The following is a 21,791-nucleotide window of genomic DNA, read 5'->3' as shown; positions in this document are numbered from 1 at the left end:
GAGGGCTGTTGGATGAAGGCCTTTTTCTCTCACCCTTTTATGTAGTGCCATTGCTTAGACTTCACTCCCATTCACTGAGGCTTTGTGGGGAGTTCCTCCCCTGTTGCTACTCAGACCCTTTACTTCATTTCTATCCCGGGTCAAAGCCCAGTAATACACCAGGTAATCAGGAGCCTTCTCCTTCAGTGCCCTTGTCTGATTGGAAGGGGCATCTGAAGGCAAGGTGGCACGACTTATTGGCCAAGCCAAGACCCTGCTTGTCAAACAAAGCTGAAAGCACCGATAGCCTGGCTTTCAACACAGATACAAGTCCCAAGGTGGTCCCAGGGAGCAGTGGGAAGTTAAACATGAGTTTAACTTAGGATATTTATTGCTCAAAGCAGGGCTCTGGAGTATGACTCGAGGACCCAAAAAGTGTACAGATGAGGTGGGAAAAAAGTCAAAGTCTGGTCTTTGCCTAATGGGCAGGGAACACAGGCTCCTTGCCCTAAGCCAGAAAAGCAGAAAGTATTGTTTACACAAGAGTTTTAGGAGAAACCTTATTTTAAAATTCAGCAAAGCTGGGGAAAAAAATCTTAGCAAAGCTAAGTAGTTGCTGGGTGGAATGTGACAACAGGCCGGACAAGAAAGCTTAGAAGGTCAGAGCAGAAGCACCAGCTCAGTGAGAGGAAGTGAGCAGGTTCTGTCTCAGAATGCAAAGTGCAAGTGAGCTCCATGGGGAAACCATCCAGAAAGACTGGACCTTCCAGTTCTGAAGGTCAGGGTCAAACAGTGAGTAAGAGCACCACCCTTGCCTATAGCAGAGCTGTGCTGCAGTTGGCAGACCAGAGCTGCCCAGCATGTCTTAAGTCCCCGAAGCTAAATAGCGTAACAGGATGGAGAGACCTGCTGTCAAGTCCCACCCAGTAGCTGATTGAAGCCATTTTCAGGGGGTGGTTCCCTAATCATAATTCACAGGCCTAAGCCTTACTCTTCCCCAAGGAGGAAAAGGTGTTACAAAGCAATACTGCTTGTTTGCAGGCAATGCTTTGATTACCCCAAGAAGATCAGCTCAGTCCTGCTGTAGCCTTTGGGTAAGAGTTAATCAAATTCTCTCTTGAAATGCCATCCGAATGCATTAAAAAAAATCCCCAGTCCTCTCTGGTGGGGAGCCATAGGGTCCAACCCAGCTCTCTTTCCAAAGATGCCACTATTATCATAGCTACTTCACACACAACCATTGGCTTTAAGGTTCACTGAGTGCTTCCTCCTACAAACCTATGAAGTGGGAAATGCATGATCCCAGTGTGACAGAAGAGCAGAAGCAGGTGCCAAGGAGTTAAGTTATTTGCCCATGCCTACAATAAGACCAAATTGGGGGAGCTAGAATTTGAACCTAGGTCTCCTGACTCCCATGCTTTCTGCTACCCCGGCTGGCTCTCCAAGACAGCAACACACAGCCAGGCCTAGGACCAAGCCATGAACCTAGCCCTATCTTCGTGCACACTCAATACCAATTTATGTCATACACAGATCTATAAGTTAAGAAACTGACTGGATAGTATTGGAAACTGTTGGCTTGTTCGACTTTGTATATTAAATAGTCCTTTGAGATGTTTGAATTGATTCATCCCCTTCCTTTGAATGTTATCAAATCGTGTCATCCCTGATCCCAAACCACAGAAGCTTTGTTTGGGGCTTAATGGGTCATTCATTGCATGTGCTATGTGGAGCTGTGTTCTATTCCTCTCAAAGCTGAGCTAGCCCTGATGAACTTGTAGGCTGAGAGAGAAAGAAACCCAGCCCTGGTCTCAGAGAGCTCAGGTAGAATGGTCTGCAGGACGTGATCCCCACACCTAGCAGACTCTCACTTCCCATCCCCCTTTAAAGCCCTGGCTGTCCTGAAGAGGACAGTGAAAGAGATGTCATTGCTACTTTGGAGAGGAGAGACAGTGGCTATGTTTAAGGAAGGATGGGAATGCTTGGTACCTGACGATGGGAATCAGTATTGGTCGGTAAGGTGAGGAGAGGATTCTTACTTGGGTATGCTTTGGCCTAGAGTTTCAAGTCTCTTCTAGCTCTGAGACTATAATTTAGTGAAACCCTGCAGAGTGGTAGTGAGGGAGGTACTGTTTCTTAAAGGAAGGACTGGGTGGTCTGCATGTGCCATCCTCCCAGCCAAACAGAAGAGGTAGCAAGGATGTCAAGGCACCCCAGTCAGGGTCAAGAGAATGAACAAAGGCAAAGGGTAGGCAAGTAAGAAAGCTTTATTAAAACAAAAGAACATTTTAAAAGGTGGCAAACAGCAACACAACAAATTGTAGCCAGGACTGTCCCCCTTACACTATGAAACCAAGCCCATCAATCCAGATATAACCTCCATCCAATTCCTCCCTACAACAGAGATTTCTTCAGCTAGCTAGGCAAGAGCAAGCTGGTGGACCTTGCTCCAGAGAAAATTGTTTTCCTCTCCAGTGTAGCTCCTTTTGCAAACAACTTTATGTAGGTAAGTGCATTTGTAATTGGGGGGTGGGGGTGGGTAAGAAATCTTGTCAGCATGGAACAGTCTGAGCAAGCATTAGAGAATTCATTCCTAGCCACTAGACCTAAACTCAGAGAACCCATACCCAGGCTCCGCACAAGGTCTAGGCTCACTTTAAGAATCAACGCATCCACTGCTGGTCAGTGGAAACATTAAGGGCTCTATAATACCTAATATCCTTGTATGAAAGTTCAGAATGAGTGTGTGTGTGTGTGTGTGTGTGTGTGTGTGTGACACACACACACTTTGGGGGGGGGGCACATCCTGAGTCAGAAAACTCTGGGACAATGTTTAAGCTCCTACTTAGGAGAACAAAATATGCTGGCTTAAAGGCTTTAGATCCTAAAAGCCCAGCTCTGAAAACCAGAGCCTCTTGGGATGATGAGGATCACACAGAACCTGGTCTTGTCCTGTCTTTGTCTGTCTCCGTATCTAAGCTTATCCCATCCTCCATACCTCAAACAGACTATCCCTCCCACCCCCACTTGTTGGCAGGGGGATCAGCTTTCCCTGGAGACCCAGCTTGGGTGCCAGCTCATTCTCAAAGCCTTCCCTAACCCCCAGGCTCAGACCAGTTTGCCTGGGTCTCTTGTTTTTAAGCTGTTCTCCCAGATATTGGTCATTCAGCCCATGCCATCTCTCCCCCATTAGATGGCTAGCTTCTTGAGCCAGGGTCTCTGACATAAATTTATATCCCAGGTCCCTAGCAGTGCTGTACACACTAAGGACACAAACAATTTGACCACCATTGATGAAGGTTTCCAGGATACCCAGAGGGGAAACTGGACACTTAACTAGAGTTTGGGGGGCAGAATCAAATTTGGGGGAACCTCTTTAAAGGGAATAAAAGCAATGAGCGCCCCCCAAAAAAACCCTCCTGTCTGACTAGAAGAGGAACTGAAAACAGGCTGAAATGCAAAGGAGCCTAGCTGCCTTACTGAGTACTAGGGAGGGAGTCCCTTCATCTCCCAAGGAGATGAGCTTGTTCTTGCTTCTTCCACCTTTTCCTGCCCCTGGAAGCCTTGGGCAAGAACCCACACAAACAGGGGGCAAAGCTAAGGCCCGAGAGGCCATGAACTCTCTGGGAACAGGGAGAGAGTAGAAGAGGTTGAAAAACTTGGTGGTTTCAAGCTCTCAAACACTACATTTAACCCTGACCCAAAATGGATGGGTCAGGATGGAATCTGTAAGAAGTAAAACAAACAAGGTCAGACTAAACACATGCACAAACACTGACCAAGAAAACACCCATGGTGCTGGGATTGCTCTAAAAGGTGACCACGCTCCCCCTTCACTACAGGATGGCAAGCTACACAGAGCGCACAGCAGTATACACACATGCCCAGGAACGTACACAGACACATGAACATGCATCTGTATATGTAACGAGGCAGTATGAATCCTGGCTCTACTTCCTCTAACTTGGCCCAGCTGGTGGTCCTGCAGCTCCAGGGAAAGCCAAGGCTCAGGATCCCAGCTTCTGCCTGGCCATGGTGGGACGGAGCTGCAGGGTCCCTTCTGCCCAGGAGCCTGGGTACTGACGCATCTTCTGCCACAGACTCACTTCTTCCCCAGCAGAGTCCATCCAGTCAACCATCTCCCCATTACTGATGCCTGCAAAGAGAGACCCACCAACTGAGACTCCACAGGGGTATACTGGAGAGATGGCATATGCCTCATAGAAGAGGGACTGATGTGAACAATTACCTAGAGTGGGCAAAGAGACCCATCCATGTGCCTTCAGCTCAGGAGAAAGGGATTCCCAAATTGACATTAGGACTCTGATGCCCATTGAATAATGGGAGAATATTTAGCTTGGAGACTGTTGTTCCAGATAACCAGCCATGATGAGAGGCTGTGTAGGGCAGTGGATAGAGGGCCAGCTTGGGAAGCCAGGAAGACTCAGGTTCAAGCCCTGTTTCTGACACATACTAGCTATGTGACCATGGGCAAATCACAACGTCTGAGTGCACCAGGCTCTAAGACTATATAAAGAAGCTGCCAATATGCCTCGGTGGACAGAGTTTCTGTGGCAGGGAATTCTCCACTCCAGTGAAATTGTAGGCAGGTGTAGACCCAAAAATCTAAACAAAACTGGCCACTGAAACTTCATGGCCAAACTATAGCCTTCCTCCAAGAGTCAACTTGGCTCAAGGGAAAGCAGCATTCCCCCTCGGCTCTAAGCTGAGGACTCTGGGGCCAGGTAGAAAGAAGCTGGGGAGGTGCAGTTATTACTGCTAGAGTGCAGCAGAGACTCAACTTACTCTTCCCATAAGCCTTCCCTGACCCCCTGATCCTTGGAAAAAAAAAATAGATCTTATATGAAAGGGAGAGAGCAGGCACCCAAGCTAAGGAAAGGAGAGTTCCCATCACACATATAGATGTCAGTCTAAAGCAGCTGCAAGGGGTTGGGGGCAGGGAGGCACGGGGAGCACAGTAATCTTACCAGTACCAACCCCCAGCCTGATTCCTCCCAGGAAATCATTGCTGGCCAAGGGCTCCCGGTCCCACACGGTCAGCTCCAGGCACACGTGCTGCAGGTCCTCCAGCTTTACTCCAGCGTAAACAAATGTGTGATTGTAGTGGGGGTTCAAGCTCTTCTTCACCACTGGAGTCTTGCGTTTGCTGGTCCTGTTCCTCATAGGAAGGAGGTATCTGAACAATGGGAAGGGGAGTGAGGGAGGGAAACAGCCACCCTCTCCAAGCTGGCCACATTTCATCGCCAAGCTCCTCCCCACTGGTCTGGCCTGAAAAGTGGAGCCCCAATAGGCTCCTTCCCCCTCCTTTGTTTTCTGTTCAAGTAGAATCCCTCCACCTTCTCCTACTACTTCTTATTATTACTACTACTACTACTCCTCATAATAATAACCATTTACATCTTAATAGCATTTTAAAGTTTGGCCAAGTGTTATTCACACAATAGCCTAGAAGGCTAGAAAGGGGTTAAATTACCAGCCCATGCTGGGATTTAAACCCAAGTCTTCCTGACTCTAAGGTCCTGTCTGTATCCGATATGTCATGCTGCCTCTCAGGCTAATTAATGAATGTGTCATGGAAAATGAATGGAGGGAGGGGGCAGAGATGGGTCAAGTCTAGTGAAAGCCCTATGTCTAATCAGACATGATTTATAAAAGAACTTCACAGGTACCCGTCAACATCAGAGCTGGGTCAGAAGGGAGATGCAGGACTTGGACAATGCTGGCAGTGTGTTACTCCATTAAGTGGGACTACCTTATTGGTAACATCCAAATGCTTGAGAAGCCATGTGTTGGAGGAAGGTGAAGGAGAGGGGGCATTGTTATTTCATAAGATTAAATGGAGGCTTATCTGAGCATGAGTGCCCCTTTCACCCAGACCTCACCCCTCTAGGATTCAGGAGATAGTCTTTGAGAGCTGTTTGTCACCACAACCAACCTGGTCATAAGCCTCCCTCTGCACACCTGGTATCTTCACATTCCTCCTTGAAACCTTTTCCCCTTGGTAAGACCCACTAGGGTCTTGAAGACACCTTCGAGAATCCCACCACTATGCCATGAGGAAGCAGCAGCAGAGGGCACAAGCCCCCCCCCCGGCCCTCTCAAAGGAAGGTGACTATAGCCCCTCCCTCTCCTAAGACTGTTGTATGAGGCTCACAGTATGTCTATAAAGCATTCTGCCAACCTGAAAGTGCTGGATGAATGACAGCTAGTAGGGTGCTTAGTCAGAGGCCAGTGTAGGGTAGCAAGAGAAGACTGCCCATGAAGTCAGAGACCTGGGTCCAAATTCCCCCTCTAACACCCACTGGGGGCAGCAATACAGATGGCCCACTGAGACAGGGGGTGAGACCTTTTTGGTCTCAGGGACCTGACCCCTTTGGACCTATGGACCCCTTCTTTCTCAGAAGAATGGTTTTAAATGCACAGAATTACAAAGGAAACTAATTACATTGAAATGCAGTTATCTAAATATTTTTTACAAGTTCATGGACCCCAGGTTAGAATCCTTGCTAAAAGGAGTTTCCTTTCTGAGGGTTCTGAGGTTTTCTGAGAGTTCCCTACCCCAGTGAAATCATAGGGCTGAGTCAAAAAATAACGGTGATGATGATGATGATAACGGTGTCGATTATTAAATGTCCCACTCAACTCTGTGCCAGTTCTGTCACCCAAATCCAAGCTGGGCAGAGTCTCAAGGGAGGGGTTCAGTGCAGTGAAATGCTGCCTCCATCTTTCAGGACAAAGGCCAGGGAGAAGCTAAGGATGGAATTCCAGGGAACATCATCTCTCTTGGCCTTGTCATCCTTCCACTAGTTAGGGCCAACTTGGCTAAAGACTCACCCTTTGACAAAGCTGTCCGAGGTGCCTCCAGATTTGGCAGCGGGCAGATTCTTGGCTTCTTTAATCCACACCTGGAGTTCTCCTCCATCTCCAACTTTGCCTGGAAAGGAGACAACCCACAGTGAGTATGTTCTCTAGCATCCAGAAGTGGTCACAACCGAATCAAAATCAAATTCTGTTCAGAGTAACAGATATCTCCACAGACAGAACAAGGACTCCCTCCTAGGAATGAGATCCAGGAAAATCTGCCTGAGGCTGGGAGAGCATGGGGGGGAGCGTGTAAGGCCAGGAGCCTGCTTAGATGGCCAAAGGCACACATCAGCCTAGTCTCTCTCAGGAAGCCTAGCAGCTAGGACCACCCCTCAACCTCCTCTCCCAGATGCTGGGCAAACCCTCACAACCAAGGCCCAAACTGAAGTAATTATAGCCAATTGCTTCAGAGGATACTTACTTTTTTTGTGGTCTCCAGCAACAGGCAGTTTGGAGGCCGGGATGTATTTCAATGAAACTACCAACTCGCCCTTCTGTGGCAGGATGCTAGCCAGGGCCTCAGCACTGATCTGAAACACAAGCCCCCCAAGTCACTCGGGGCTCAGGGGCTGGTGTTTGGGTGCAGCTGGGAGCTGCTTGTCCCAGCACATCCCACAATGCACAACCTGCTCTAGGCAGTAGTCACAAGTGCTGGGGTGGTGGGTCTTTAGAGAAAGCAGCATCACAGCAACAAAGGGCCCTTCTGCTTGGCCCACTATCCATGCTGCCTTGGGAATACACATACCAAATTCTGAACACTTCATTTTGGTTTAATCCAACAAACATTTATTAAGGGAGACAGCATGGTGTGGTGGAAAGAATGCTAGATTTGAAATCAGATGAATGGAGATCATATACCAGCTATGTTACTTGTCACCCATGCAACCTTCTTGGGCAAGTCCCTTCCCTCCTCTAGGCCTCAGTTTCCTCATCTATGAAGAGAGAAGGTTGGCCTACATGACCTCTAAGATCCTCTTCAGCTCTTAATCTGCAGCCATATGATCCTAAGTGCCTACTATGTGCTCCAATATCCCCAAGCAGAGAGGCCTGATATCTAAGCCCCCAAGAGCTGAGGCTCCTGTTGGCACCCAAGGAGTTGACTGCCACAGAAGCTACTTGCTTAAGAAGCTCTTTGGAGTCCAAAAGAGGGAGCTTGTTAAAAGCCAGAAAAGACTTAACAAAAACCCTTTCAACCATTTTCCTCTGTGTCCCTCCCTGCCTCATCAGCCACCAGTGTAGAATTCCATAACTCAGTTTGGGGCTGGGGTCAGAGCTAGAGAGAAAACTCCAGCAGGAAGTCTCAGTCAAATCTGCTTCCTACCCACCAACGAGACTTCAACAGGCAAAGGGACGTATAGGATGGAGCCCCTTAGATGGCACGTGATTAGCAGTCAATTCATTTCCTTTTTGTTTCTTTGTTCTGAATATAGCTAAGACCAAGTAAAATGGTCATTTCCACCTACACGGGAGAACAGAAAAAGAGGCTTATATGTGAAACTCAAAATTTCGTACAGCTTGCCTTTCTTTTAAGAAACTCAACATATGACTTTCAAACTGTCCTACTTGTCTGTGATTTCTTTTGGCATTCCTTTTGTCCTCTACTGTGTATTTCAAAGTGATTCAATGGTTCTCTTTCCTTCCTTCCTTTTTTTTTGCAGCCAATCTATAGTTCCCTTCGCCTTCCCCCCCACTCCCCCAATCCCTATGGAAAAGGAAAACAAAACCCTTGAGAGAGAGAGAGATGGAGAGGGAGAGGAGGGAGAGAGAGAGAGAACAAATTTCCATATTGACAATGTTCAAAAAATGTCTGTCTCATCCTGCCTTTTGGTTCTATTACCTCTCTGTCAGGAGAGGGTAGCTTGCTCTATCATTGGTTCTCAGGCATCAAGCTTGGTCATTGCATTATTCTTAAGTCTCTCTTATGGTCCTCCCATCATCCTTATGGCACATCAGCACCATCATCATCACTACAAGGGTCCACACAGTATTTAAAGGTTTGTAAAGTGTTTTATGTATCTTCTCTCATTTGATCCTCACAATATACCTGTGTGGTAGGTGCTATTAGTATCACCATTATACAGCTGAGGAAACTGAGGCTGAGAGAGGTTAAATGACTTGCCCAGGGTCACATAGCTAGTGTCTAAGGCATTCAATATACTGTAATTTATTCACCATTCCCCAGGGGACGATACCCATTTAATTTCCAGTTCTTTGCTCCACCAAAATCAGCTGTTATACATATTTATGTATATATGAATCTTCTTTCTTTGATCTCTTTGGGGTAGAGCTCTAATAGAGGTGTTTCTGGGTAAAAGCATAGGCGCTGTTCAGGGATATGGGAGGCATAATTCCCAATTGACTGGACCAATTAACATCACTACCAACAGAACATTCATGTGCCTTTCTTTCTGAAGTCCCTTCAACATCTACCATTTTCCTTATGTGTCATCTTTGCCAGTCTGGTGGGCATGAGCTGGAACTTCAGAACTGCTTTAGTTTAATTTCTCTAATAGTGACTTGGAGTATTTTTTAATACAGTCATTCATACTTTATATTTCTCCCTTTCATAATTTCCTGTTCATATCCTTTGACCACTGATCTACAGGGGAATAGTAGCCAATTCAATTCAACAAACAGTTATTAAGTGGTGACTCTGTTCCAGATTCTGGGCTAGACACTGGGAATACAAAGACAAACCAAACAGTCCCTGACTCCAAGAGGAAACAGAACACCCAATTTGGATCTTTAGAAAATCACTTAGTAGGACACCGCCTAGGTGTGCATCCTACAAGGCAATGGAAGAATCTGGTAGCCTCCCTAGGAATGAAAGTTCTACATAATTTTCAGTTGTTAGAAGACCCTGAAGAAGGCCAAAGAGGAGCAGGCAATGGTACAGTTAGCGAGAGACTTAAAGATGATGAAATGACCCTTAAAAGGTAGATAGGCATGATTAGTGGGCCTAGGACAAACTACAAAAATATGGCATCTGAAAGTGGAGTGTGAATGTAAATGCCCAAAAGAACCTCCAACAGCTAGATCTGAAACAGCAATTAATATGAATGAGATACATGATTCCTTCCAATGGAACAGTGGGTGCAGAGAGCATACTTGTGTGAGGAACAAACTGGGCAAAATTCTACTAGTATTGAAGTTGAACTCCAAGGCCTAAAACATCCAATGATGTCCACAGAAGCTTTCCCAACCTCCACAGGAACAAAATATAGCAATTCATTTTTAAGAGATCTCAGTCTTGGGGCAGCTAGGTGGCGCAGTGGATAAAGCTCTGACCTTGGAGTCAGGAGGACCTGAGTTAAATCCTGTCTCAGACACATGACACTTACTAGCTGTGTGACCGTGGGCAAGTCACTTAACCCCAATTGCCTCACCAAACAAAAAAAAAAAAAAGAGAGAGAGAGACATCTCAGTTTTATCTTAAACTAATAACCTTCTACTCAGGTTAATGTCTTGAATAAATCTCCCAATGCAAAACCCATATATTAAAAGAATCCCAGCTGGTGTGCGTGACCTGGACATTGGTAAGAATAGATTTGTTTTGATTTATGAACATATTATTTTAAAGGTAGTCATTTCTTGCTCTTCTCAAGGCAAAGCACAAACCTGGACTACCCCAAGCAGAATTCAGGCTCTACAAGATTGAAACATGACAAGAAGCATTCTGTTGCTATATTTCTCAAAATGGAAAAGGCACACTCTAGCCACCTTGCCTAGGGAAAGAGCTAGAATTTCCATTATTTAAAGCAGCAGCTACAATAAACACTGTTGCTAATTTTGTTTAAGTTTTGAAGAGGTATGGGTACCAACTGTTAATAGTATGAAAAAATGTTCAGGATTGTTTTGATACTTACATTTATAAAAAAGAGAGAAGAGGGAGGGAGGCAGATGGAGTTCTGTTTAAAGTAGCACCTTCAGGTTACATGTAACAGATATGGATAAATATGCTTACAATTTTATTATTATTGTTCAGTCATGTCTGACTCTTTGTGACACTGTTTCTGGGGTTTTCTTGACAAACATACTGGAGTGGTTTGCCATTTCTTTCTCCAGCTCATGTTATGGATGAAGAAACTGAAGCAAACAGGGTGAAGTGACTTGCCCAGGGTCACACAGATAATAAGCGTTAGAGGTTGGATTAGAACTCAGCTGTTCCTGACTCCAGGCCTACCACTCTAACCACTGTGCCTCCCAGCTGCCTATATCTGTTTATAGACTATTCTGATAAACCATGACTTTTAGTTTAAGTGAAAAATAAAAAGGAAGGATGTTATAGAGCTAGAAAAAAATAATAGTGAAATTTATCTAGAGGAGAAAAAATCAAGAATCTCAAGAGAAGTAATGAAAGCAATACATCAAAAAAAAAAAGCCATAATCATCAAAATAAATTGGCATTGGTTAAAAGAGAGAGTTAAATCAGTGGAACAGATTAGGTATGCAACATACAGAAGCAAACAAATGTAGCAGTCAAAGACCCTACCTACTAGGGTAAAGATTCAGTTTAACAAAAACTGCTGGGAAAACTAGGAAGCTAGGGAAACTGGCAGAAATTAGGGACAGACCTACATCTCATATCACATACCAAGATAAGCTCCAAATTAACAAAAGACCTGGATATGAGAGGAGCTAGGATAAAAAGTACCTTTGAGATCTATGGAAAGAGGAAGAGTTATGAGCAATCAAGAGTTAAAGAGGATCATAGAAGAAAAACTGGACAATTTTGATAATACAAAATTAAAAAAGGTTTTGCACAAACAAATCCAGTGTGGCCAAGGATAGTTACCTGGGCAGAGGAGAGGGGAGATGCCATCAAATTTCTCTCCAAAAGGTCTCATCTCCATGGAAAACATAAGAAATTGATTCAAACTTCAAAAGAACAAAAGCATTCCCCAATTGACAAATGGTCAAAGGATATGAACAGGTAGATCACCAGGGAAAAAAAATCCAAGCTATTTATAGCCATATGAAAAAATATTCCGAATCATTAATAATTAGAAAAATGTAAATTAAAGCAACTCTGAGACTCCATCCCATACCCATCAGACTGGCGAAGCTGACAAAGAAGAAAGTGACAAGTGTTGGAGGGGATGGGGGTAAACAGGTACACTGTTTACTGGGAATTATTGTTTCAATCATTCTAGAAAGCAATTGGGAACCATGCCCCAAAAGTGATTACTAAGCTGTGCATACCCTTTGGCCCAGTGATGGGTCAAAGATCCATCACTAAATCTATGCCCCAAAAGGATCAAAGAAAGAAGAAAAGGTAGCTGTGTGACCGTAGGCAAGTCACTTAACCCCAATTGCCTCACAAAAAAAAAAAAGAAGAAAAGGTCTCATATATACATATATATATAAAATATTTATAAAGGTTCTTTTTGAAGAAGCAAAACCTGAAAACTAACAGGTAACCCACCTACTGGGAAATAGCTAAGCAAACTATGTTTCATTAATATAATGGAATATATACAATAATACAATAAGAAATGACAAAATGGACAGTTTCAGAGGAAAACTGGGAAGACTCAGAACACAGAGTGAAGTGAGTAGAACCAGGGGAACAATTTATACAACAATATGAAGAAAAATAACTTTGAAAGAATTTAAAACTCTGAGCAACACAATGATAAACCACAATTCTGGAGGACTGAAGATGAAGTAGGCAGAACGAGCTGTAACATTTTTTTGATATGACCAGAGCTTGTTAGGCTAGATAATGCATATTTGTATATAAGGCTTCTTTTTCCTTTTTTTATTGTTCAATGGTAGGGGGAGAGTGAGAGGGAGAGATAACAAATTCTTTGGGAAAAATTTTATTCCAAAAGTCAAAAAAAACCACTTTAGGTAATATAGACACATATAAGTAAAACTGGGTTTACTAGGGGCAGCTAGGTGGTGCAGTGGATAGAGCACTGGCTCTGAAGTCAGGAGGACCTGAGTTCAAATTTGGCCTCAGACCAAACACTTGACACTTACTAGCTGTGTGACCCTGGGCAACTCACTTAACCCCAATTGCCTAAAAGCAAAAAACCCCCAAAAAACTGGGTTTACCAGAACAGGAAGGAAGGAAGGAAGGGAGGGAGGGAGGGAGGAAGGGAGGGAGGGAGGAAGGAAGGAAGGAAGGAAGGAAGTGTTCTGTATCCTATAAAGCTCCTCATTTGTTATTTCCTTGTCTGTAAAATGCCAGGGTGGGACAAGATGATATGGAAGGGCTCTTCCAGCTCTGCAGTTATATTACAGTCTGTAGTAACAGACAGTGAAGCTAATGAAGTAAGAGAAAATGCGAATGCCCTGAATCCTATGATAATTGACAGATGACTCTGAATTGCTACACACAATTAAAACAAACAAACTTGTCTTGCATGTGAATCTTTTTTTAAAAAAATAGTACTTAAAGAAACTAAAAAGAGATAGGTATATGGGTATATGATTCTGAAATTAAAGTTATTTTTAACATGTGAAAAGTTTTTTTAAAAAGTTGTCTGGACCTGGGTCTTAGCTGCTGATATAACCCTAAGCAGCCAATTCTCTTCCCCCCTCTTCATCCCAAACTCATCATTTTATAGTAGAAAACGAAAAGGGGAGTGTTGTACCAGTGAATGTAATCCTTCCACCCAAGAAAAACTTTTTTTTAAAAAATGAGGTAAATTACACCACCAGGGAAAACTGAATTCAAGGTAAAGTTGGCAAAGCTTCTTTGGACAAGATACATATAGTCAACAGAATCATGAATCCAAATTTGGATTTCCAAAGCATCATCAATCAGTTAGATATTTATATACTTATTATTAAATTAAGAAGCAGCATGATATAGTAAAGTCTTCGAGTCGGGAAAACCTGGGATCAAGTGCTGCCTTTGAAACGTACTGGCTGTGTGTCTCTGAGCAAGTCACATAAGCTCTCTGAGCCCTAGGCAGCTCTCTTAAGACTCTAAGCTACTTTAGGACCAAAGAAAATATAGAGAGCATTATAAAATATAAAACAGATAATTTTGATTATGTAAAATTAAAAGGTTTTTGTATAAACAAAACCAATGCAACCAAAATTATAAGGAAAGCAAAAAACTGGGACAAAAATTTTACAACAAGTATCTCTGATAAAAACCTCATTTCTCAAGTACATAGTAAAAATACAAGTCATTCCCCAACTGATAAATGGTCAAAGCATATGAACAGGCAGTTTTCGGACACAGAAATCAAAGCTATCTATAGTCATATTTTAAAATGCTCTAAATCATTATTGATTAGAGAAATGCAAATTAAAACAACTCTGAGGTACCACCTCATGCCAATCAGATTGGCTAATGTGACAAAAAAAGGAAAATGTTGGATGTTGGAGGGGATGTGGGAAAACTGGGACACTAATGTACTGTTGGTAGAGTTGTGAACTGATCCAGCCATTCTGGAGAGCAATTTGGAACTACGCCCAAAGGGCTATAAAGCTAACCCTAACCCTAACCTTTAGATCCAGCAATACCACTGCTAGGTCTATATCTCAAAAACATCCAAAAAAAAAAGGGAAAAGGACTTATTTGTACAAAAATATTTACAGCAGCTCTATGTGGTGGCTAAGAAATGGAAATCAAAGGGATGCCCATCAATTAGGGAATGACTAAACAAGTTGTGATATATAATTGTAATGGAATATTATTATGCTGTAAGAAATGACAAGCAGGATGAGTTCAGAAAAACTTGGAAAGATTTACATGAACTGATACATAGTGAAGTGAACAGAACTAGGAGAATGTTGTACACAGTAACAGCAATATTGTTTGATGAAGAACTGTGAATGACTTAGCTATTCTCAACAATATAATGATCCAAGACAACCCCAAAGGACCAATGATGAAGCATACTATCTGCCTCCAGAGAAATAACTGATATTGTTTGAATACAGATTGAGGCATTCTATTTTTAATTTTCTTTCTTTCATTTTTTTCTTTTGTTTGAGTCTTCTTATACTACATGACTAATATGGAAATGTTTTGCACAATTACACATGTATAACCTATATCTGATTGCTTACTGTCCTGAGGAGGGATAGAATTTGGATCTCAAAACTTTAAATAAAATTATTTTTAAAAATTGAAAAAAAAGACTGTAAGTTACAACCAATCTGCATCAGTAGAAGGCATTTCCCCACACAGAGGAAATCACAGGTCTGGGCCAAAAAAAAAGAATTAAAAAAAATTTTTTTTTACAATTTCTGCCACCATAGTCTAACAGAAAACCCAATTTGTATCATATAAACCTGAGGGGGAAAAAATGTCAATAGGGATGAGGTCATTGCTGCCAAATATTTTAGGTCAAGTGCAAAGTCTTCCAAAGCTTAACTCTGGCCTCAAGAGGTAACTATACGCATGCGTGCATGCACGCGCGCGCGCACACACACACACACACACACACACACACACACACACACACATATACACACACACACACACACACACACACACGAAATCATAAGTACATATAGAAACCAGAAGGGGGCAGTAGAATGCTGCCAACTGCATTCAAAAGAATCAGCAATATCTGGTAGAGGCTCCTGGAAGTTCCAAAACAAGACCTAGCTGATTTGAGACACAAGCAGTCTCTATTGAGTTGCTTCTCACAAAGCTGCAAATCAAGTGGGCATTGTTTGGGGAAAAGCTGAATGAACTGTGAGATAGGAATGTCATGGAATATTAACTGTGTGGTAAGAAATGACAAATACGAGGAAATCAGACAACCATGAGAAGACCCATATGAACTGATACAGAGTGAAGGAAAGTGAGAGGAAAAGATGACTACAATAATTACACAGCATGACTACAATAATGCAGATGGAAAGAATACTATGATAAAACTGGATGCCATGAAATTGTAATGCTCCATCCTGGCCCTGAAGAAGAGATGAAGAAATGTAGCTCTCTTCACCTTATAGTGGAGGGGAGTGGGGTGGGTGGGGAGAGGAACTAGGGGTGAGGAATGTGAACTCTCTCAGACATGGCCACTGTGTCAGCTGGTTTTGCCGGTTTCTCTTGGTTCTGAGGAAAGGATAAAGGATGGATGGATGGATGGATGGATGGATGGATGGATGGTTGGGGTGTGGGGTGGGAGGAGTATATGAATATAATATAGAAAGAAAAAGTTTCAATAAAATTTTCATTTAAAAAACAAACAAACAAGATGCTACTGAGAGTGGGAAGTAGCCATACCTTTCCATGTAGGGGGAGCCACTGATCAAGAGGCTTGTCAAGCTTCCAGGAATTCATGTTGACCTCAGCCTCTCCCAGGAAAGTGTTGCGGCCCAAACGGCCATGGTGCCAGACCGAGAACTGTAAAACCCTCTGAGACAGCAGGGATTTGGCGATCTCATACTGCGGAAAACAGCACAGATGCCCAGGGTGAAGGGAGGCAGAGATATGGAGCCCTAGCCACCCAGGGCAAGGATTCCAGAACTAGTCACCCCAGGGGAGCCTCAGCTTCAGCCAATCCAAAAAGGCAATGAATGGCCTCTCCTTTCTGCCCAGATCTGGGTTACTAACTACAAGTGCATGCCCACTCTTTCAGTTTCTTTGTGCTAAGACCTAATTCCTCCCCCCTTCCCTCTATCACACAGCTACCACACCCCCAAGGGAAAACCCAGAACAGAAATGATTTGGGAGGGAGGCCTCCAGACCTTGAACAGTGAAGGAGCCCATTACCCCAAGTGACTGATCTGGGTCTCTACTTCCCAACAGCCCCAGGCATCTGGGAAGTGTTCTCTCCTCCCTCTCAGGCAAAGGTCTGGGCAAGTATGTGCCCTCCCTCAGTGTTTGTGCAGGCACTGAGGTGACCCATTCAGGTACAAGTGAAATGCCATCTGCCCCAGGAGTGAGGGGTACTCACTCGGAAAATCTCATCAAACATTGGATTGATGGTGCCTTGTTTGACGCTGGTTTTACGCTTCCCCTGTCGGGATTTGTCAGGCAGGAGGTAAGTCTTCACATACCTGGAGAACATTGCAAATGCCCATTGCTTCACTGGGGTCTCCTCCAAACCCTTTACCTACTGCTCTTACACACACATGCACATACATACACACACATGCTCAAAGCACGAAATGTCCCCTTGCTGTTGCTCCAGCACTTCCATACCCTTACTCCTTGACCCCAGTATCCTTTAGCTCTCCCTCCTCAGCCCCTGGCTCTGCGGGGGGGCTCCCCCTCACCCTAGGCCCTCAGAGGGTCAGGTTTTGGCAGCACTCACGGGTTGGAACGCTTCTTGATGTCATCAGCAAACGCCAGCTGGCGGCACTCCTTCACATGGACCAGCAGGGTCTGGGAGGACTGCTCATACTTCAGGGAGATGGCAATCTCCCCCGTTATCAAGATGTTACTGACTTCACCAGCCTCACTGTAGATGCTCACCATGCTGCCCAGGGTGCTCTGGAGAGAATAAAGCCCAACTATGCCATGGAGGTCCTGCCTGGGGAGCCTCAATGCTATCCCACAGGTCCCTCTAGACCTAACCCCACAGGAAGTGCTTAGAAAGCTTGGCAGTAAACCTTGCCATTAGCTCTGAGAGCCAGGAGCTAGGAACAGTGCATGGATACTAGGCAACTCAATCTGAAACAGGGGTTCTTGGCCTGAAGGTCACAGAAAGACTTTCAGGGTCAGGTGGGTCAGTGAACTCAGATGGGGGAAAAAAATTTTTATCTTGATTTTCACTGTCTTCTAGCTAAAATTGAGCATTTCCTTCAATCACTCTAAAACATTTAAAAATGTCAATTAGGTACTTTGCAGATGACCTAAGCTCTTTGCTTTTTAGAGAATACTAGATTTAGAGATGAAAGAGACCTCAGAGGTCATATTATCCAATCCCCTCCTTTTAAAGATGAAGAAACTGATGCCCAGAGAGGTTCAGTGACTTGTCCAAGGTCTCACAGAGAGAAAATTGTAAAATCCAAATCTGACCCAAGAGCCCTCCATCCCTGCCCATCCTTGCACCTGTTGTGCATGTCCTCCTCGTAGATCCTCACAAAGTGAGGGGTTAAGAGGGGTCCATTCAACATACGGAAGGCCTCTCTATACATCTCTTAACATCACATAGAAACTATGGAGCACATGACATGGGCTACTATCCATTGCTTTCCTTTCCCTGGTAGGCTTTTATGCGTTTCTTTACTTACCTCCACCTTGGTTATAGGGACAGAGAGAAGAAATGAAGCTCAAGCTACTCAGGCCTTTTGTTCCTGAGTCGCCACAGCCAAAGTGGTGGCCTGTTGCCACTAAGCCTCTGTGCCTGGATGAGCCAGTTATTAGAAAGCAGACACAGCCTGCCATCTAGACTGCACATTCTCGCCTGGTAGAACCTGCCAGAGCTTGTCGTCCTTGGCACAACCCGTGAGAACTCACAGTGCCCTCCACGCTACAAGTTCCCAAAGGCCAGGCCAGAGGAGTTTGAGCTCTGGGGATTCTACTATGTCAAACAGAAGGCCATCTTTTTAACCTCAATATTCTTCTGGCAAGGCTCTGTGGCTGGGAATCACAAAATACCACTTTCTTCAAGGACTCAAACTTGTAGGACACCCAAGGGGTACCGGAAAGACCCACGAAAGGTAGAAAGAGGATTTAGCATACTTCGAGCAAAGAGCTGGATACCCAAAGCAACACATGAGATTTCTTTAAAAATATGTGAGCTCCCAAAATGAGGCCAGCTGGTCCTGCAGAGAGCATGAGGGATGATTGAAACACTTGCCCAGGGTCACATGGTTAGCAGAAGACAAATCTGAACCTAGGTCTTCCTAACTCCAAGAGCAGCACTCTATCCACTATACCACACTGCCTCTCAAAAAGCAAATGGGCCCATTCAAAATAAAAAGACACATGAAAGACTCATGGTAAATAAAATTACAAAATACCGTTTCAGGGTTGCCAAAATAAAAATGATGATACTACCAAAATAATGCTATACCAAACTACCAAGAAGGTTACATTATAGAACTAGATAAAAGAACAACAGAACTCATTTGGAGAAACAAAAGATCTAGAATCACAGGAGAAATGGGGGGGGGAGTAGGAATGAAGGGATGAATACCCCTTCCAGACTTCAAAGTATATGAAAATCATTTGCTACTGGTTAAAAAAAAAAATAGAATAGGACAGCTAGGTGGCACTGCAGTGGATAGAGAGCCAGGCCTGGAGTCAGAAAAACTCAACTTCATGAGCTCAAATCTGGTCTCAAACACTTACTAGCTGTGTGACCCTAGGCAAGTCACTTAACCCTGTTTGCCTTAGTTTCTTTATCTGTAAAACAAGCTGGAGAAGAAAATGGCAAATCACTTCATTATCTTTGCCAAGAAAACCCCAAACAAGGTCATGAAGAGTCAGACACGACTGAAAAAGGACTCAACCAAAACATAGAAAAGGTTATCACTAATACAGACAAGATCGGCAAGAATCAGAAACAAACAAACAAAAAAGAATCAGAAACATAGTCTAAAGCAAGCCCAGAGGTCAAAAAAAAAAACAAGAAGAGAAATTACTGGAGCAAGCACTCCCTACTCCACAAGAACCACTAGAAAGCAAATAATGAATCAAAAAACCACAACCAAACACTAAAAAAGGCCATTTAGCATTTCATGAAGCATTTAGAAAAACCTATGGAAGAAAGTTCTGAGAGATTCACAAACCAGCTGGGCAGCTTTGAAACTAATATGGTAAATTGTAAATGTTTTGTCTTTAACCCAGATTGTGTGTGCTCACATACAATCTTTCCCCTCTCCCCTCATTCTTTTTTGTACATAGAAGTGTTCAAATTTGTTGGGTTTTTGTCTTCCCCATCAGAACATTAAGCTCCCTGCCTGTAGGAATTGTTTCATTCTTTGCACTTGTAACCTCAGTGCCTAGCACAGTGCTTGCCTGACACATAGTAGGCACATAACAAGTAGGCTTGTTGATTAAGTGATTGTTGAAGATCGAAAAGCACCTTGGCAGAAATTAGTTTTAGACCAGTATGTTATACCATATACCACAGTAAGTCCCAAATGGACACATGGCCTATACATAAAAGGTCACATTATGGTAAAGTTAGATAATGGAAGGAGGCATCTTGCACAACTATGGCTAGGGGGAAAATTCTTAACCAAACAAGGAATGGAGATGATCATAAAGGGGAAAACAAAAAAAAAATACAACTCCATAAAACTAAAAATCTTTTGCACAAATAAAATCAATGCAGTTGCCCATGGGGTGAAAACATTTTCATCAAATACTTCTGATAAAAGTCTGCTTTTGATGATATGTTGGGAACTCACAGAAATACATACAATTTTCCACAACAGACAAGAGGGCAAAAAATATGAACAAATAGTTTTCAAAAGAAGAACTTCAAACTACCAACAAACACAAGAAAGATTGTTCCAAATCACCAATAAGAAAAGTAAACGTTAAAAAATAACCCTGAGGTTTCCCTGCACACCTGTAAACACAGCAAACATCACAAAAGATTGAACTAGTCAGTGCTGGTGGAGATTCAGAAAGACAAGCAGCACTGCATGAATTGATTGATCGAACTATTCTTTAACATTTTGGCACTATGCTTTTAAAAAGGCACCAAACCATTCATGCCCTTTGTTGCAGAGATCCCACACTGGCCATACGTTCCCAAGGAAATCAAAGACAGAATGAAAGATCCCATATACACCAAAATATTCAAACAAACACAAAATGAATGTAGAAGTGAATGTCTACTGATTAGGGAATGGCTGAACAAACCACATGATACGTGAATTTAATTTAGATTTAATTTCTTATGCTGTAAGAAACAACTATGAGGAAGTCAAAGAATCATGAGATTTGATGGAAAATGCTATCCACATCCAAAGAAAGAACTGGAGTTGGAATGCAGATCGAAGCATATTATTTGCTATTTTTTTTTCTTCTGTTTTGTTTTGTTTCCTCTTTCTGGTGGCTCCTCCTATTGGTTCTAATTCTTCTTTACAACATGACTAATGTGAAAATATATTTAATAGGAATATATATGTAAAGCCTATATCAGATTGCATGCTGTCTTGGGGATGGAGGGGGAGAAAAATTTTAAGCTCAAAAGCTTATGGAAGTGATTGTTGATAAATCAAAATAAATTAATAAAAAAATTTTTTAAAAAGAATCATGGGACTTGTTTAAACTGCTACAAAGTGAAGTAGGCAAAACCAGGAAAATAATTTACACCAAGATAAGGCTACCCCATAAATGGAAAGAGCTTTAAAAACAAAGCTGAACACTGGGTAACTACAATGCCCAGCTTGGCCTTGGAGGAAAGCTGAAGAAATGTACCTCCCTCCTTTTGTTGGAGAGTAGGGGGACCAGGGGTACAAAACGGTGCATGTCTAGTCACACATAAAATAGAGGATCCCACGGTGGGGGATCAGCGGTAAAGACAAAATGAGTCAGGCAAGATTATGATTACAAACCTGACACATAGTAGGTGCACAATAATCTCATCACCACACCACAGGGTGTGTGTGAACTTTGATATATTCATAACGTATATGAGTTACGGTTAAGAAATAAAAAATGAGGGGCAGATAGGTGGTGTAGTGGATAGAGCGCCGGCCCTGGATTCAGAAGGACCTGAGTTCAAATGTGGCCTCAGACACATAACACTTACTAGCTGTGTGACTCTGGGCAAGTCACTTATTCCCATTGCCTAACCAAAAAAAAAAGGAAAAAAAAGAAAAGAAAAGAAAAGAAAAGAAAAGAAAAGAAAAGAAAAGAAAAGAAAAGAAAAGAAAAGAAAAGAAAAGAAAAGAAAAAAAAAGAAAAGAAAAGAAAAGAAAAAAAAAAAAGAAAAGAAAAGAAAAGGAAAGAAAAGAAAAGGAAAGGAAAGAAAGAAAAAATGAGAAAGATTATAAGAAAGAAATTGAGAGAAGGGACATATAGGGGAGGGTCAGTA

General features: G+C 43.0%; 1 protein-coding gene across 5 annotated transcripts in view; it reads right to left on the bottom strand.

Annotated features, from left to right (window-relative positions):
- Positions 1–2,228: 2,228 nt before the first annotated feature.
- SYTL4 (synaptotagmin like 4) overlaps positions 2,229–21,791 on the bottom strand; it is a 48,688-nt gene continuing 29,125 nt past the window's right edge. For all 5 annotated transcript variants that reach the window (XM_020963459.1, XM_020963463.1, XM_020963464.1 and 2 more), the window contains 7 exons: positions 17,103–17,281; positions 16,743–16,845; positions 16,070–16,231; positions 7,286–7,394; positions 6,835–6,934; positions 4,968–5,176; positions 2,229–4,135 (listed from right to left, as the gene is read on the bottom strand). In XM_020963459.1, the coding sequence (XP_020819118.1) occupies positions 3,987–4,135; positions 4,968–5,176; positions 6,835–6,934; positions 7,286–7,394; positions 16,070–16,231; positions 16,743–16,845; positions 17,103–17,281 (1,011 nt within the window). In that variant the 3' untranslated portion in view covers positions 2,229–3,986. The remainder of the gene's footprint in view (positions 4,136–4,967; positions 5,177–6,834; positions 6,935–7,285; positions 7,395–16,069; positions 16,232–16,742; positions 16,846–17,102; positions 17,282–21,791) is intronic.

The sequence above is a fragment of the Phascolarctos cinereus genome, unplaced genomic scaffold, assembly GCF_003287225.1.
Source record: "Phascolarctos cinereus isolate Bilbo 61053 unplaced genomic scaffold, phaCin_HiC Scaffold_8;HRSCAF=390, whole genome shotgun sequence".
Lineage (NCBI taxonomy): Eukaryota > Metazoa > Chordata > Mammalia > Diprotodontia > Phascolarctidae > Phascolarctos > Phascolarctos cinereus.
The sequence above is the reverse complement of the archived record's forward strand: the minus strand, read 5'-3'. Positions and strand labels throughout refer to the sequence as shown.